The sequence below is a fragment of the Carya illinoinensis genome, chromosome 1, assembly GCF_018687715.1.
Source record: "Carya illinoinensis cultivar Pawnee chromosome 1, C.illinoinensisPawnee_v1, whole genome shotgun sequence".
NCBI lineage: Eukaryota > Viridiplantae > Streptophyta > Magnoliopsida > Fagales > Juglandaceae > Carya > Carya illinoinensis.
The window spans coordinates 32,696,582-32,715,732 of record NC_056752.1 but is presented as its reverse complement, the minus strand read 5'-3'; the positions used below and the strand labels follow the sequence as shown (position 1 = coordinate 32,715,732).

The following is a 19,151-nucleotide window of genomic DNA, read 5'->3' as shown; positions in this document are numbered from 1 at the left end:
TGGATGGTTTGAGAAGATTTTGCAGGCTTTTAGATTCTTGAAATTGATCAAATTTAAGGTTTGATTTGTGATATTATGCATTTCTATGAAAATTGAATACTATTAATTCATCCAAAAATTGGCACTGTACCCTATAAATCATTCTACAAATAAAATATTTATCTACAGAGAATCTCCATAAAATCCTAAAAATATTCTCAATAAACGTAGAAAATTCGTCATAAAATATAAAATCTACATATATCTCCAAACCATGTAAATTGTAGATATGAAGATGGCGATAGACAGAGAGGATGACGACGTGCGGTGGTCTAGATGGTGTGCCTCGTGCGCTGGTAGTGAGCCAATATGGAGTTCGTATGTTGTGCAGTGGTCAAGGGGTGGGTGCAAAGGCCTGGAGGCCAGCTGCGGGTTGTGTTTACAGGAGAGAAATATTTTCATTTTTCTATCCTGTGATGCGGCTCATGAATCTTCTGCATGGTTTGCTGAGGTGTTATGCAATTATTGGAGGACGTCAAACCCACGAGATCTATTGCTCCGTTCTAAAGAGTTTCTGATAAAATTTATATAGAAAAATCTATATTTATATAATCTGTATGGGGGTGGGGTTAGATATTTTGCTCGGATGACAAAAACACTTTCACTTCTTGCGTATTAAGGTGGAGCATAAGAAAGACTTGTCATAGGTAACGTGATGTTTTGAATGGATACCAAGTTGTGATTTTGAACCATAAATAGTGGAATTTCCGTCCGTGTGGGATCTGAAGATCAGACGAAGATCATTTACCCACGATAGAATTCTAAGACCATATAAATTCAAAGTGCTCCTCAACCAAACATCCTCGTCACCAACCATCTCCTTCCATGTATGTTTTACCACGTGTCGGGTAGCCGCGTGCGCTTTTTATCGAACGCAGCGGAGTCTAAACTGCTTATTCCATACAACCTCATCTAAAGCGCACAAACAACCTACCACGCAGGACAAAGCTACAGACTTTAGTACTCAAAATACCTATAATACCCCTGAAGTTTCGACGTGGGATATAAGTTGGTACGATATAATTGGATTTTGGTTCATAAATATGCATGGAATGTTCGTACTGGAATATAACTTGGAATAGTAGTGAGGGAGAGGAGAGAGGTAGAGGGACAGCAAGACGGACAGATTCTTAAAAACTCTTATTAAAAAAAAAAAAAAAAAACTTCAGGGAAGAGAAAAACAAAGGGTTCAGACTTCAGAGAGGAGAGAAATTTCTCGAGAAAAAAAAAACCCTCCTCCTTTTCCTTCGCGAGAAAAGCTTCTTTGCATTGACGGTTCCGTGACGCATTGCGGTCAGATTTTCTTCTGATCCAAACATCGCTACAATGCTCTCGTTACAGGGCGATCCACTGCACCACCACCACCATCATCCGCCTCTCCAATTAGCGCCGTACAACTTGGACCTCCGCGATGAGTCGTTGGCTGCTGCCGCTTCTTCTTCCTCTTCTTCTGTCTCCAATCTCAAGCGCTCTCAGGCCTTGAACTCTCCTGAAGGTTTTTTATTTGTTTTTTGTCTTTTTGCGGGATTCTCATTTGGATTTTTGATACGTGATTTTATAGATTTAGGGTTTGAATGCAAGTTTTTTGCTTATATCTTGGATGCTTTCTAGTCCTTTTTTTCCAAAATTTCATGTTAGGGATTTTTTCTCCATTTATATTCTATTTTATGGTTTGATCTTTGTTTCTATTTTTCCGGGAAGATTTTTCCTGGGAAAAACTTCCTTGAAAGAAGTGTTTTCCTCAATAAGCATACGGGAGAGCAATCTTGATTTTGATTTGTTACTCTTGAGGTTTGGAAAAACCGGTGGTTCAAGAGCTTGATTTGTTTGATTAATTCCCTCTTTCCTAGCGGAATCCTTTATCCCAATTTGTGCTTGGGGTTTATTTTTTGGAAAGAGTGGCCCAGCCCAAAACTGAATCGTTCCTCGCACTGATATTGGCCCTATTTTAATTTTGAATTTAAATCCCAGGAGCTTCCACGTTATAGTAGTGATTCTCTATGGAGAAGATCTGGATTGATTTGAGTTTACATTCAATCCATAAAACGTTTCCTCAAATGTTAAGGTCTGTAATTACTCAATTCTATATGTAGAATAGAGGTTCAAAGTATGCACTCAACTCGAATTGAATCAACTGGGTCTCAACCCCAACCGATTGGGGTCTGAGATAGAGTGAAAATATCCGATATTTCAGAAGTTTTGCTAGATCTTCCCAGAGTGTAGCCCTGTAGAGGGTCTCTATTTCTCCAATATCTGATTTTATATTTTACCATCTCTCCAGTTGATTTTCTCTTCACTGCATATGTGGAAAACTCTACTTAAAAAAAAAAAAAAAAAACCCATACATGGAAAATAAAATCTTTGTGGCCACTATTACTGAAGAAGGGCACTCCCTTTGGTCTTTGGACATTCTAAAAGAGCACCTACCATCATGGGGATAAAAGAGCAATGCTAATAGATTGGTCTTTATTGATCCTAGTTGTGGGTCGTGGTTTTTGTGACCATCATGTGTATCTGAGGAATGTATTGATCGTTTTTGTGTGGCCTCTTCTGTTTTTTCCAAGGCCACCCCACACCATAATCCTCTTAATGGCACTGACGTACATATATTTTGAGTTATAGTGATTTTTAGAACTTTTGTTTATCAATTGTGCTGCAGTTGATGAAGGCATGCTCATGGCCCTTGCTCATCAGATGTACAAAGCTGGAAATTTTAAGCAGGCATTAGAACACAGCAATGCTGTTTATGAGCGAAACCCACAGCGTACTGATAATCTTCTTCTATTGGGTGCAATCCATTATCAGGTTGTCCGAAAACTTTTTAATGTGGCTCTATTTCTCGTAGGCTATATAGTTATTACTCCTTCAGCGTCCAAGATCACACTATGTTTAGCTTGCCAATAAAAAGGGGGGAGGGGGGGGGGGGGTATTAACAATTTGTTTTTCTCCACCTAATGAATGTCTATTTTTTAGTTGCATGATTTTGATATGTGCATTGCAAAAAATGAAGAAGCACTTCGACTTGACCCCGGTTTTGCTGAGTGCTATGGAAATATGGCAAATGCTTGGAAGGTACATTCTAGGCAACTTAGATGGTTGTCAATCTTCAAGTGTTCACCTACGAGGGTCTAATGGATGATATTTATGTTTTTTCTATAACAGGAGAAAGGAAATATTGACTTCGCCATCCGCTACTATCTGATTGCTATTGAGGTTTGTGACAACTAAAAATCTATCAATTTAGTATCCCAGCATTTAAATCTCTTCCTTACTTTTGAACGAGTGCAGGACTGGGATTTTTTAAAATATTTTCATTTGTCTTTCTCCTGCGATTTTTTAACCATCAATTCCTTGGGATATAATCTTTCTCAGACATTGAAAGTAGTATAAATGTATTGATTTACATTCATTATTGTCCCTCAGTTGTAATTCAAATTTAGGTTCAAAATCATAACTTTAATATGTTTGGACCCATGTCGCTAAGTATCATTGATCTGATTGTTTTGTTTTACCATGTATTTTTTAAATATTGATAATCTATTGAAAGACTAGAAATCTTTTTTATTTCCCCGATAATCATTCTTATCAAAATCACACAGAGGTGCATGACATCAAGCTACTCTAGGAAAGTAGAAAAGCTTGATTTTCTGTTACTGTCTAAACAATGAGGGATTTAAGCATAAAGTCATTTAACTCCAACATCATCCTCTCCCAATCTCATTGCTCTAATAAACATTGGAAATGAAGTTGTTTTCTTTGCTATTTAATCTTATTTACATGTTCAATTCAGAAGAGGTAAGGATAAAATCTATTAGCTCTCATCCAGCAGATGGTTTTTTTTAGGTAAGTAAAAGAAGTTTTATGAATACGAGAATAGGCCATTGAATGTATGCAAGATAATGCTCCTAATTAGGATCTAGAAATAGATACAAGGAAATAACGGAAACTGGAACCAAAAGGTGGAAGTTTAAGGTTGATCCTTTAGCCCTCTCTTGCTTTTCGCTTCCTTTGAAGAGTATTAGGTGAAGCAAGGCCCCTTTGAGAGTAATTTTTTTGTATAGATGACAGGTTTAGCCTTTAGGAAAGATATTATCACTAGATAACTTAGAGCCATAACCTCATCATTGGGATGGAATGGATTTGGTTCAGCATTTATCTCTTCCTGCACTGCGAAGTGGCTAGGGATTTATGGATCTTGGTTTCAAATTTTTGGCTCTTTAGTTTATGTTGTTTCTGAGCCCAAAAGGTGGCCTGTTTTGTTTCCTTTTTGTCACTGACAATCTATAAATTCAGTTTGCTGGCATATAACGTCTATTTTGACTCAGAAACCCAATAATGGCACATCATTTTTCTCTTTCACCCCGCTTTAGTATGATTTCCAACCTTCTTGGAATATGCTAGTTCATTATTCATGTATATTGAATTCTTAAGCTCATTAGGGATCTTTATCCTGAGTTGATCCTCTGGTTTAAATTTTGATTCGCAGCTTCGACCCAATTTTGCTGATGCATGGTCAAACTTAGCAAGTGCATACATGCGTAAAGGAAGATTCAATGAGGCAGCCCAGTGTTGTCGTCAGGCTCTTGCGTTAAATCCTCGTTTGGTAGGGTCAATCACAGTTTGAAATCTATTCTGAACCACTAGATTCCATGGGATTAGTTGGAGTTCTTTGTTATTGGTGCAGGTTGATGCTCACAGTAACCTTGGGAATTTGATGAAAGCTCAAGGTCTGGTGCAAGAGGTGGGAATTTGAGAGTTTATTTATTTATTCTCCTCTCTCTCTCTCTCTCTCTCTCTCTCTCTAAACTAATATGTTTGGTGCAGCTTAATTGGTGTACTAGAGTTGTGTATGCTGTTCTGAACAATGCATATATATATATAGATTTAATTTATTATTGACTATCCTACAAGGAGAAAGAGAAAGATGTTCCTTTTTGAATTAGTATGGTATTTTTAACAAAGAAAACACAAAACGACATGCGTCTTATGTTTACAATGATTTTTGAATTTTGAACCAATTTTACTTTGGAAGCATTAGTGGCACAAGGGAGACTATTTGATTATTGTTGTTATTATTATCATCGTTGTCGTCATCATCACCATTAATAATTGCAATTATTATTTTTTTCTTGTCTGTAGCTATGTGAGATTTAAGGGATGTTTGGAAATAATTTCCATCTCATTTCATTTCATTTCATCCAATCTCATTTCCTTCGCAAACATCATTCAAACACAAACACTTTTAAACTAATCATTACAACTTTTTTAAAATTTTAAACAAAAAATAAAAAATAATTCAACATTTTCAAATCACAAAACAAAAATAATATTAAAAAATTATATTCTAACAATATTTTAACTTTACAATATTGTTGCTCGTTATGGAACTGCCTGGGGCAGTTGGTATTCCAATGAAGGGAGTGGGGGGTATGGTGTGAGTTTATGGAAGTTTATAAGGAGGGGGTGGCCTTGTTTCGAGAAACATATTCGATTCGTTGTGGGAGAAGGCAATAGAATCAGTTTATGGCTGGATGTGTGGTGTGGAGATCAAGCATTGGAAAGAGCTTTTCCGAATCTTTATCGTATTGCTGCTAATAGGGAGGCTTTAGTGGCGGATCTGTGGTCTCTCTATCATGGCACTATTAAGTGGGATGTTCTTTTCAATAGGGACTTTCATGATTGGGAACTATCTTTTGTATCAGATTTTCTCAGCCTCCTATACTCAATGGGGACTCCGATGGCACAAGGTGATCGTGTGAATTGGAGGTCTAATAATCATAAGAAATTTATTGTAAAGGCGTATTACAAAATTTTGATCACACAACCATCCTCCGTTCCCTTGGAAGAATATTTGGCAGTCTCGCTTGCCCTCCAAAGTAGCCTTCTTTGTTTGGAATGCGGCTCTTGGGAAGATCTTGACTACTGATAACTTGAGGAAGAGGTGGTGTGTAGTGATGAATTGGTGTTATATGTGCAAAAAGAATGGAGAATCTGTGGACCACCTTCTATCATATTGTGAGGTCACAAGGGAGATATTGGATGAGATTTTCCAAAGGGTTGATGTTGCATGGGTTATGCCTTTGAGGGTGGTGGATCTGCTGGGGTGTTGGAGGAAGATACAAGGTAGCCAACAAGTGGCAGCAGTATGGAAGATAATCCCACTATGTATCATGTGGTGTGTTTGGGCGGAAAGAAATGCGCGTTGCTTTGAAAACAAGGAACGAACCACAGAGGAGCTAAAGAACTTTTGTTTTCAAACTTTAATGCTTTGGTTTTCAGCTATTGTACTAAATGGGGACAATGTCCATGATTTCTTATCTTTAATTCCTTGAGCATAGAATGTATTTAGGTATCTTATGTATACTTCCTATGTACAAGAGCAATGCCTATTATATTCTGAGCAATAATATTTATCTTTTACTTATCAAAAAAATATTTTTATTTGACTTTTTCTCTCCTTTCTCGAAATCTCATAAAACATCATAACTCATATTATTTCACTGCTATTTACAAATCATTTCATTATTATTCACATATTTTTCATCTCATCTTATTCCCCAAGCATCCCCTTAGTTGTTTCATTTGGTATTGGGTTGGTGGAGAACAAACAAGGATATCGTTGTAGATGGACAAATTTTTTAATCTTTTAGCATATAGTACCTACCTAACTTACTAAAAAAAAAAAAAAAAAAAAAAACATATAGTACCTACCTTTGAGATTGTGTCTTTGTGTAGGCATACAACTGCTATGTTGAGGCTCTTCGAATCCAACCAAATTTTGCAATTGCATGGTCCAATCTTGCTGGCCTTTTCATGGAAGCTGGTGATCTTAACAAGGCACTTCAATATTATAAGGTAAGTAATTAGAATTTCTTTATGTTATGCTTGTTGTGTATGCTTGTGGTGTGTGGGTGTTTATGTGCTTGCACATGCATTTACAAACGTGCATATTTGTGTGAGTTATGGCACATGAAGTTGCATATACCATGTCAAGGCTTAATCATTGTTGGTGAAAGCACTCAATGCACACACAAACGCTGGCTAGAGCCTAGGCAAAAAGTGCCTATTTTAGTAAATAATGTATAATAAAAAAAAAATTAAATACAGTAAAAAAGATAGTAATAATATAGTTGTTAACTCAATTTGTTGGAGTATTATGCAACATAACAATAAAGTGATCAGCTATCACATAAAATTTAATCATAGCATCTTATATAATTCTCGTGCTTTACAAAATATACAAAATGATAATATTTGATAGCCATTATTAATATGAAGTACATGGTTGAATTAAAATATACCCAAAACCAGAAAAGCACAAAAATCGTAGGTATTGACTTCTTTTACTATGTAAATTTAAAGTATATAATCATAAATTTAAAGTATATAATCATTCTCATCCCTAGTCATAGGACCATCATCATTGATAGGCATATATCTGCATACGTACATATATATGCATGCAAATAAGTTATAGATGTCTGTATTTTATAATTCTATGCATGTATGAATGCATAGGAATTCTATTTGGATTCTCACTGAATAGGATAGTTCCTCTCGATATGGCTTGCTTATTTAGCTCATTGGTGCCTTTTTTTCCCCATCTCCAGGAAGCTTTAAAGCTCAAACCAACATTTTCTGATGCCTACCTTAATCTTGGAAACGTGTACAAGGTAAGCTAATTGTATTGTGCTAATAAGGTCGGGTATCTGAAAATGCTCGGTCAGGTATTCGGAGAAAACAAGATATTTCTTTTGCCTTTTCCAGGCTCTGGGAATGCCTCAAGAGGCAATAGGATGTTATCAGCGTGCTCTTCAGGTGCGGCCAGACTATGTTGTGGCCTATGGTGAGTGTTTTCAAATATTTTGCATGTCTGCATGCGTACTTCTGGGTTTTTCACTATGCAGTTATGCTTTATGCCTTGGCACAGGAAAGCAGTTTTTTATTTTTATTTTGCAATTTATAGCTGCCCTATGTGAGATTCTGTGGTAGTTTTGGTTGTAGACAAAAGTGGATGCAGGAATTTTCCTGGAAGCAATAAATTAGGGTTTTCAAGGTTGGTTATTCATCTTCGATGAAGAAAAAGCAGGGTTGGTTATTCTTAAAAGCTTCAAGAAAACATCTAGGGTTAAGAGTTTGAAAGTGTATGAGATGGAATTGAAAGGAAGGAAACTAAGTCTCTTATGTTGGTCCTAGGGCATGAATGCTGCGCATGACTAGTAAAGTGAATAGCCATCAATAAAAAGAGAAGAAAGAAAGAAAGCAGTCTAGGCATACACGCCTGCCATAAATCGAAGGTCTCACTTTTTACTATTTTGACTCTGAATGCAGAGAAAAAAAGCAAAATGCTATTTAACTTGGAATTATTTTGTGCAATGGCTCTCTCATATTCTTCGGATCCTGGCTTCTGCCGATCAGACTCGAACTCCTACTTAAACTAATAAAAGAACCACCCCTAATTATACTTGAACAAAGCCCACAGATGAAAGCCTGTGAGCTAAATAAGACTCATCTTTTAACAAAAAGTGCAAAGCTCAAATGTGTGGCCCACGGCTGGCATTTACAAATCTTTTTTGATAATTAATAAGAGATTTTATTACCAAGAATAGGAAGAGCATTTACAAAATTACTAGAATATTTATCAACTCTGCTATCAAATTATTTTTCAAGTTAGCTTTAGGGGCATCACAAATCTTTTTCTTGAATTTCATGCTGTTTGGACTTCATGTATACGTTTGGATTTCTCTTGGAACTCTCTCTTTTCAGCCATAGCTACTGGTTCTGTTGGCAAAACCATGATAATTGTGATATTCTTATCTAGTGTCAGAAAAGATACTTGGAATGACAACGACGCAATAGCTACTTGGAATGATAATTGTGATATTCTTATCTAGCATCACAATAGTTACATGTGAACACTGACAACATTGGTTTTTTCTTTTCTTGGGTGCAAGAGGGAATGATTTTTAAACTTGCATAAACATATGACAATGAGATGTTTGACCTGATGTTGAAAAAATGAAATCAAGGAATTAATTGTAGAAGACAACTGGCTGTTCTTTTTTTTTTTTTTTTTTTTTTTTAATTTAAGTAATTTGAATATTATGTGTAGGACAATTGGCATTCGTGCGAGATGTTTGCTGCTTTTACAAACTTAAGTACCACTAATCAAATAACAAGAAAAAAGAGTCAATATGATTGTTACTTAAAAAACCTTAACTGCTACTGAAAACAGGGAATGAAGAGGTGCCTGGGGAGACTGAAGAAACTTCTAATAAAAATTATTAATAATATACATGTCCTAACCCTTGGGGTGGGTTGGAAAAAATCAGAATTTGTATCAGCTGTTGGAAGAAAGTTGAGTGAGAAACTTCTTGTTAGGACTTTGGCTCTGAGGCCAAAAACTGAGAAAGGACTGTATTTTTTCAATGCATAGGTGCCTTACCTAATTATGGGTGGTGGGTTATGGTTTTAGACAAGACTGGATGCTAGAAATTTTCTGGCAGCAACAGATTAGAGTTTTTGAGGAGGTTAGGAAGGGTTAGTAGATGTCAAAAAGGTTGAGCAAAAAATCTAGGGTTAACGTTTCTAAAAGATGGTTTGGTTACCGTTCAGATGGGGCCAATTAGCTTCCATATGCATAGTTATAGGATGTAAACTGCTAGTGTTTAGTGTTTCTTTTGGGTTAATCTTGTTTGTTCTTACTCATATAGTGATAAATAAAGGTGGATATTTAGCAAAGTACTTTTCTTTGGTTGGAGATGTCCTAATGAATGGCATGGGAGGACCATTATTGTATATCATGTTTTTCCAAGCTGCCAATATATTTTGTTCCAAGGGGTTCACGATGTCTATCATTTAGAGCTGTATATCTGGTTATTTTGTTATCTGAAAGAATATTACGAATAGAAATTTAAGCGTTGCATTTGCATGACTTTATTTCATTATTCCTAATGATTTATTTCAATTAAATACACGGGGCAGGAAATTTGGCTAGTTTATATTACGAGCAAGGCAACCTAGAATTGGCGATTTTCCATTATAAGCGAGCCATTTCTCTTGATTCAGAATTCTTGGAGGCATACAATAACTTGGTTTGTCATCTTGTTTCTTTCCCTATGCTGGTTCATTCACAGGAAACTTTTGTACTTCCAAATTTCTCTCTTAATTACGATTTTTTTGTTTTTTTGTTATCTAAAGGGCAATGCTTTGAAGGATTCTGGAAGAGTTGAAGAAGCAATTCAGTGCTACCATGTAGGTTCATGCTATCCATCCTTTCTGCTTCTCTTTTTGCTAGTTGCATTTCATGCCTACCCTAGTTTGATTTCTCACCATACTTCTATTGTTTTCTGAAGCAATGTCTTACCCTACAAGTTAACCATCCACAAGCGCTCACTAACCTTGGGAACATATACATGGAATGGTATCCTTCACATATATGTTATTGAATTCTGATTATGAATTTCAGGTTTGTAGTAGTTATTTGTGAGATGTGGCAAGCATGTAAACTGTCCTAATGGATGACTTTCTGATGATGTAGGAATATGCTGAGTGCTGCTGCTTCATGTTATAAGGCTACACTGTCTGTAACAACAGGACTTTCTGCTCCTTTCAATAATTTAGCAATAATATATAAACAGCAGGTAGCGGCATCTCTTCTCCTCTCTCTCTCTCTCTCTCTCTCTCTCTCTCTCTCTCTCTCTCTCTCTCTCTCTCTCTCTCTCTCTGCGGAAAACAGCGCCTGTATTTGGATAGTCATTATCCTTGTTATACCTGTTTCTTCTGAAGCACAGGGTAATTATGCGGATGCTATTTCTTGCTACAATGAAGTCCTCCGGATTGATCCTTTGGCTGCGGATGGACTTGTCAATCGTGGGAACACGTACAAGGAGATTGGAAGAGTTAATGAAGCCATTCATGACTACGGACGAGCCATTAGCATCAGGCCTACGATGGCCGAGGCTCATGCAAATCTAGCTTCAGCTTACAAGGACAGGTGCATGTTAAACAAGCTTTGAAGATATTTAATTGAATACAGAATCATCCTTTGACGTACATATTTTATCATGACTCAATTTGATTTCCTTATCTCCATTGCCCCTACTTAGCTAGCGCCAACCATACATTGTATCAGGCTTTGCCTATTCTTTGATTGATAAAATTATTTTGCTTATAAAAAAAAAATTATGACTTAGATTTCTGATTTTGACACTTTACAGTGGACTCGTTGAAGCTGCTATAAGAAGCTACAAGCAAGCACTGATACTACGCCCTGAATTTCCAGAAGCAACTTGTAACCTTCTTCACACACTACAGGTATATATTGTCGAGATGCTTGATTGCAAAGTTATTTTTAGTTGGAACGTTAGATGTTGCGGGTGCAACATGCCCAAAGGGATGGGATTTTTCCTTGCAACCTGTCATTGACATGGCATATCTTAAGGGAGTTAGTTACTTCATATTTAAAAAATTATTTGGAGATTTATACATTGATTTTTTCAGTTTACTCGTGATATTTTTTTAACACATTTAAAATTCTTTGTTTTAAAGGTATGATGAGTACAAAAGAGAAATATTGAAGTGTGTGTTTATTTCTCTGTTGGGAGGATCTTAAATGGTTATACTATCTACCAGGCTTTGAAATCTCCATTTTGATATATAGTTTAGTTTTAATATATTATTAAAATTCATTTGTGGTATATAAGATACTGAGCATCCCGAATATTACTAGATCAAATAAATGGTCAAAAAATATTAAAAAAAAGTGCATGAAAAGCCTTATAAAGGGTTGGCTTATGGTAATTTCTGCATTGTGCAGTGTGTTTGTGACTGGGAGGACCGGGAGAGCAAATTTATTGAAGTTGAAGGGATACTCAGGAAACAAATAAAGGTTCACTGTCAATCTGTGTGCCTTTTTTCCTTTTCTATTATTTCCGATGTACCATTTCTTCCTTCAGTTGATTTATCTGCCAGAATTAAAATACTGATTGTTTAAAGCTTTTTCTTCAGATGTCAGTTATTCCAAGCGTGCAGCCTTTCCATGCAATAGCCTATCCCATTGATCCAATTCTTGCCCTGGAAATCAGGTAAATTCGATGGTGCTTTTGGATTTTGTATAGAATGTTTCTTTAGTTGATGATTACTATCACAGTAATTGGGTGTCTATACCCAGAGAATACACTTCTGTATTTTCTTTTAAGAAAAAAAAACGTTTGGTTTGCTATATGTTGATTGTCTTGTTTCTCCCTTGTAGCCGTAAGTATGCTGCTCACTGCTCTATCATTGCATCCCGCTATTCACTTCCTCCCTTCAACCATCCTGCACCTGTGCCCATAAAGAAGGAGGGCAGGATTGGACGCTTACGAGTTGGGTATGTTTTGTGATATACCTCTCTCTCTCTCTCTCTCTCTCTCTCTCTCTCTCTCCAATGATCTTATTTGTTGATCCCTGGGCTTTTCAGATATGTGAGTAGTGACTTTGGTAACCACCCTCTTTCTCACCTCATGGGATCCGTATTTGGCATGCATGACAGAGAAAATGTTGAGGTTAGCAAGTTTGGTCTTATACTGAAGTTTGCATCTAATTTTCCACTTTAACCTTTTCAGTTCTTACCCCCTCCTGTTTTTTCTTTTTTTCATCCTTAATATGTTTATGTTTCAGGTGTTCTGTTATGCGTTAAGTCCAAATGATGGCACTGAATGGAGACAGCGTATTCAGTCAGAAGCAGAGCACTTCATAGATGTGTCATCCATGTCATCTGATATGATTGCCAGGCTGATTAATGAGGATAAAATACAAATCCTTGTCAATCTTAATGGCTATACTAAGGTATCAATTCTTGATATTTGATGCTTATTTCAATAAATAGTTTAAAGTCAATTGATTAGGAAGGACAGTTTCTTTAAGCCTGTTTCCTTTGGTAGATGTGGAACTGCTTTTTTCACTATGGAAATTTGGCTCATGATTTTCTGTACATCCTCGTTTCCCATTAATTTTTCTGAACCAATTTTGCATGTGTTCTTTCTTTCTTTAATTGTCCGACTCTATTCCATTCCGGAGTTTTATGTTTAATTATGCAGGGGGCAAGGAATGAAATATTTGCGATGCAGCCTGCTCCTATTCAGATTTCTTACATGGGATTCCCAGGAACCACGGGGGCAAGTTATATTCATTATTTGGTCACAGATGAGGTTGGAGGCTTGAATTTTTAATCTACTTCCGACTTGACTTCTTTTTGTTTATAATCTGACTTGGTTGCTTCTCTCTTGCAGTTTGTATCCCCTTCTTGTTTTTCTCACATCTATTCAGAAAAGCTTGTCCACCTTCCTCATTGTTACTTTGTAAATGATTATAAGCAGGTCAGTCCGAATTACTTCTTGTCTCTGTGTATCATATTTTTTTCGTCCATAGTATATTTTCAATTCTTTTGTGTTGCATTTCTCAGAAAAATTGTGATGTATTGGACCCAAAATGCCAACCAAAGAGATCAGATTATGGCTTACCAGAAGACAAGTTTATCTTTGCATGTTTCAATCAGCTTTACAAGATGGATCCTGACATTTTCAATACATGGTAATTATTTATGGATTTTTTTTTCTTATTTGAAATATTGCTCCTAAAGTTTGGAACACACTCAATTATCTTTGTTTTGGCCAATGTAGGTGCAATATTCTTAAACGTGTCCCCAATAGTGCACTTTGGCTTCTCAGATTCCCAGCTGCTGGCGAACACAAACTTCGCACCTGTATGCTTTGTGTTTATCTTTGTATATAGAAATTGTATGGCAATGAATGCAAAAATGCCAGCAATACATTTTCACTCTGATTTTTTAACTTGTTTTGTACATTTAGATGCTTCACAACGCGGTGTGCAACTAGATCAGATTATTTTCACAGATGTTGCCATGAAAAATGAGCATATTAGACGCAGTTCTTTAGCAGATTTGTTCCTTGACACGTATGGATTCTATAAACTGTCCTTTTCTCTCTATTAGGCAAATTTACCCTTTTTTCAATCTTTTGTTTTTGTTACCTTTAATGGGATTTCAGATTTATGAGACCCAGCTGATTCCAAAATTATATTTGTCCTTTGTTGTGTAGACCATTATGCAATGCGCATACAACAGGCACTGATATTCTATGGGCTGGTCTTCCTATGGTGACCCTTCCCCTTGAGAAAATGGCTACCAGAGTTGCTGGTTCCCTGTGTCTGGCTACTGGTGTTGGAGAGGATATGATTGTTAGCAGGTAGGTAATCATGTGCATATCCTTCTTTGATTTTGTCTTTCTTTTTTCCAATAAATAATAAAGTAAGTTCCCCTTGCAAGTGTAGTCTCCGTAATTGCTGAGGTTGAGAATTGGGTTTCTTTGTTTGGGGAAAAAGGGGTTGGGGGGGTTTGCTGGAGCTTTTTATTCGTTGTGTGCCACTAAAAAGGTGAAATTGTGGCTACTTATGTCTACGATGGTAGTAGGTAGTAAATGGTTTGAAATATAAAAGAAGGCATACAAAAAGAGGTGCTGTTTTAAAAAGCTGATTTTCTTTTCTGGTATGTGATTTACTTGCATACTTCCACTTTACAGTAGATGGGCTGGGACTGGCAATGCCACCCATGATGCTTGGGAATGAGAATATTAATATCAAATACCATTTTTACAACCCCCCCCCCCCCCCCCCAACGGTGCGAAAAAGAACAGAACCAAACATAAAGAACATTTGGGATTCCTCTATGCATCTTAGTATTTCTTAATTCATTTACTTACTAGTTTCCTTTTTCCCCTCCAAAATGCCCAAACAGTATGAAAGAATATGAAGAGAGGGCTGTCTCGCTTGCATTGAATCGCTCGAAGCTCCAAGATCTTACCAACAGACTCAAGGCGGTCCGTTTGACTTGCCCTCTCTTTGACACAGCACGCTGGGTGAGTCCATTATTTTTTAATTCTACTGAAGTTTTATGCATTCCTTAGTCCATGAACCCGTTTGACCTAATGCAGAGAGACGGATGCCATATATATATATATATATGACCAAAATGGCATTTGCAAGAATAAAAGCTCATTTTAGTATTTGTATTACCAAGTACAGGGACCAGATATCACCCCCTTGTAACATTTTTTTCACAGAAAAAAATATTTAAGAGTACCTTGCCCCACATTAACTGCTGAAAAACCTCATTGTATGCTTCCATTAATCTTATTAGTATTATCCTTGAGGTATTAGTACTATTAAGCAGTTGGTTAATGCAATATATTTTTTTTAACGGAAAATTCAGGTACGGAATCTTGAGCGAGCCTATTTCAAGATGTGGAATCTGTACTGCTCTGGCCAGCATCCTCAACCATTTAAAGTAACCGAGAATGATACGGAATTTCCAACTGATAGGTAGGAGCCAGGGTTGGGGGAGACGGGAGTGTACATATTAAAAAAAAAAAAAAAAAAAAGAAAAAGAATCGAAGAGTGCTACTATCGTTATTCATCCATCTAGTTTACTGTTACTTATAAAAAATCATCTAGTTTACTGTTGGTTGGTTGTCCAGGAGATGTTCACTCTCAGCTATTACCAATGGATCAGTGTGTTTTTTTGTTCTGCTAGTTTTTAACGCCCTTACCAAGTGATGTTCAGTGTTCAGTCTCCCTATTTGTGACCTATGGGGGTGGGTAGCTCATGTTCGTACATAGTATTTGCGACGTGTTAAATCATGAGTATTCTTCTATATAGATCAACTCAGATTCAACCTATTAACATGATCTATATAATAAATAATGAATGTGTCACTCGGATTCAACCTGTTCACATGAACTATATATATAATGAATTAAACAATACGACCTGCGTATAAGATCTTTTAATAATAAACTTGAGTGGATTGATCCAAACAACATCTGTTTTAACCCATTTTAATATAAATAGATTTTAGTATGATTCGTATATATATTTTGACTTGATTAGCATGAATCTTTATATAATACAAGAATAACTATATGATTAATAAAGTATTTCATGATTAATATTCAAACCATTGATACAATAGAAAATAATTTCTAGAATTTTCAAATCACATGATAGTTGTCATCTCCAAATTAATATTACATACAAATTTTAAGATAATATGTAATCAAAAAATATTCATATTATGTACCAATAGAGAAGATGAGTATCAATTGTTAAATTGTTAGAGATAGAATTGATTTAGTTAATACCAGTTAATCGTAAGTTTAATGGGTTAAGTCGTAATTGTCATTTTATTAATCTTTATTTTATCAAATCAACCCGATCGGTTTATAGAAATTCGTTCATATCAAATTCTATCTCCAGTTATTGTTTCACACAGTGTGTTGTGTTACTCATCATCTCCACACATTATATTTATTTTTTTTTAACTTTATTATTTTTGAAGTAATTGATTTCTTCTACTCATAATTTATATATCACACATTCAGTATGAGAAAAAGAAATTAAGGGTGATGTGTTGAGGGAGGATTATCAGTAGAAATTTTCTAAGCCCTCGTTTATTATGAGTAGAATTTAGTATATCCATGCATGCTGCTGTTCTGAGCCCTTTTGCAGCGCTCTTCGGATTTTCAGAACAGAAGTTAATGCTAATATCAACCACCTTAGTCCAATGGTAATAGATTCTTTATTTTCATATGTAAAATTATATTTTTTAAAAATTGATTTTAAATATGAAGAAAAATTTCTACATTAGATTATATATTTTTTGATCAAATAATAATAAAATAATAAAGAGAGAAGAAAAAAAAGAAGAGAGAGTTGGGAGGAGAGAAAAAATAATAAAATATAATTTAAAGAAGAAAAAAGAGGTCTTCATCTTTGAATAAGAATTATACATAATTATTTATAATTATAGATATGAATAAACTAATATAGACCATTTTAAAGGTATATTCTTCAAATTCAAAGATAAAAATGAAAATAAATAACCTATTTTCAATGTTCTAACCCTCGTTTATTATGCTTTTATTCATACTGATTTCCCGTGAAAAAAAGATACATTAGGCACGCTCTCTCTCTGTCTCTCTCACATACACACAGTGACACCCACAATCCAACAAAGAAATCACAAAAAAAGGTCAGATAAAAGAGTACTACATCGCCAGTACCCTTCCCGTAAAAGCATTAGCTAGAATGCAGTACTACTACTTTTGCCCAACCGTTCATGTTCATTCGCTGTTACTGGACTTGGATCGCCTAAAGTTGAGTAGCTTCTTGGTGTTAACCCAAGGCTTGACCACCACTGCAGCCTCGAAAGTATCCGTCTCCCCACCTTTATGGGTGGCCGAGATCACCAGGTAGTACTTGATTCCTGATACTACCTGCCTCTGCGCCTCCACTACCTCCACAAACGTCAGCTCGCCTCCGTTGCCACCTTGCCTCAAGCTCCGGTTGTATTCCTCCACCGAGAACTTCCCCAGATCCTGCACCTCCTTGTTCGTCTTCACGTCCCTTATCTTCATCCTCCCTCCCATCAATCCTCCTCGGTAACCGTACGTCGATACAAAGAGCACGGAGAAGAAGATGGTGAACGTTACGAACTTCGCCGCCGGTGATCTTATGAACGCCATTGATTAGGACTCTTTTGGTGGCTAATAAACTAGAAATCCGCTTTCTTTTTACCTAGAAAAGGAATTTGTTTCTTGTGTATGTTCCCTTTGTGTGTGTTGTGGAAGGGAATGGAAAGGGTTTGGGGGGGTATATAAAAGAGAGACAGAGGGAGGGTGTTTGGACACGTAAATTGAATGGAAACACGAACGGCTAGCCGCGTATGTGAAATATGTGGGAAAACGACGAGAGACTCAGTGATGGGATTCTCTCTCATTCTGTCGCTTTATGTTTATCTGTTCTCGAACTTGTGTCCTGTACGTAGCGGACTTCTTATCGTCTCGGGCTGCTGCCTTTGTGACTGTTGCTGATTGGGTTTTGTCTTGTATTGGCGATGGCGTGGAGGAAAACTGGACGTTCGTTTCGTAATAATAGGGCAGGTGCCACATTGATGGCTGCATCTGCATAGTGGCAAGCTGGTAAGTTGCCACCATCACCACCTCCACCTTTCAGAAACGGGGGCTCCGGGGTCAGCGTTTTCTCACAATGGCAGAGAATTTACTGTGTGCGAAATTTAGGAAGAGGACAGGCTGGGCAACCATCACAGCACAGCACAGAACAGCACATGGGGGTTATGATTGGTCAGGCTTATCCGTAGTACGAGTCCCTTCTTCCAATCAATAGCTGTTCATGTTGGAGATATCACTCAGTTAATCATTCCTTTCTTTAGCATATTAAATAACCACATGAAACTGAAACTACCTTTGGGTTGTGTTCTGCCAACTTCAAGTCCAAAGTGGTACCCCTTTACATTAAAAGGAAAAAAATGAGAAATGTTAGAAATATTATAAGGTCATGAAGATTGAATCGACAGCAAAGATATATAGTAACTCGTGATATTAGGTGGTAGTTAAGGATCTTTAGTCCTCTTTTTTTCCCCGGCCTATTGCGAAGTTATAAAAGGAAGACGTGTAACTTGTGTTAGTGTTTTTCTTGTTCTCATTAACTGAATTTCTTGCATATTCACCCGGCCTACTGCACAACCAGAAGTGAAGGATGTTGTTTGTTTAAATTAGAGCCCGCATCTGACATGATAAGATTTGCAAGAAAATCAAATAATAAAAAAGTAGTTAGAACACCTATTTTGCCATTTTTTGATCAAGTATTCATAGAACCAATTATTTCTTAATTGTGAACCCTCACAATTTTTTATTTTTTTTTATATGGAAAGTGTTGGATAGAGGTCATTTTCAGACTATATATCTAATTTTTACGTTGATGTTGTGATTGATAGAGAATCACGTAATAGGCCAAAACCCTTATCCATAAGTTCCTAATTGTTATTTCCTTCCATCAATAAACATAACTGTTCATTAGTTATAACAAATTTCAATGAACCGTTATCTTTATTTTAGTTATTGATCAGAGTTTAACTATTTTAAAATAATATAATATATAATATATAATATATTTACAAAAAGTGTGGCATGTAAATCACTTTAAGTGCATGTTTGGGATTACGGTAGGTAATATAGTTTTTAGTTTTAGGGTTTTT

General features: G+C 36.2%; 2 protein-coding genes across 2 annotated transcripts; one reads left to right on the top strand and one right to left on the bottom strand.

Annotated features, from left to right (window-relative positions):
- Nucleotides 1-1,184: 1,184 nt before the first annotated feature.
- LOC122315443 (probable UDP-N-acetylglucosamine--peptide N-acetylglucosaminyltransferase SEC) lies at nt 1,185-15,821 on the top strand. The gene is made up of 28 exons (XM_043131332.1): nt 1,185-1,534; nt 2,699-2,844; nt 3,013-3,111; nt 3,202-3,252; nt 4,526-4,642; nt 4,724-4,780; nt 6,775-6,894; nt 7,650-7,712; nt 7,807-7,885; nt 10,024-10,133; nt 10,240-10,293; nt 10,395-10,462; nt 10,580-10,682; nt 10,833-11,035; nt 11,259-11,355; nt 11,858-11,929; nt 12,049-12,125; nt 12,293-12,409; nt 12,500-12,584; nt 12,700-12,867; nt 13,119-13,229; nt 13,311-13,397; nt 13,484-13,611; nt 13,701-13,783; nt 13,890-13,995; nt 14,139-14,285; nt 14,834-14,954; nt 15,308-15,821. Exons 1-28 carry the CDS (start codon nt 1,366-1,368, stop codon nt 15,419-15,421), a joined length of 2,952 nt encoding a protein of 983 aa, XP_042987266.1. The 5' UTR covers nt 1,185-1,365; the 3' UTR covers nt 15,422-15,821.
- Nucleotides 15,822-16,981: 1,160 nt separating this feature from the next.
- LOC122315437 (cysteine proteinase inhibitor B) lies at nt 16,982-17,734 on the bottom strand. The gene has a single exon (XM_043131323.1). It carries the CDS (start codon nt 17,617-17,619, stop codon nt 17,218-17,220), a length of 402 nt encoding a protein of 133 aa, XP_042987257.1. The 5' UTR covers nt 17,620-17,734; the 3' UTR covers nt 16,982-17,217.
- Nucleotides 17,735-19,151: the final 1,417 nt, after the last annotated feature.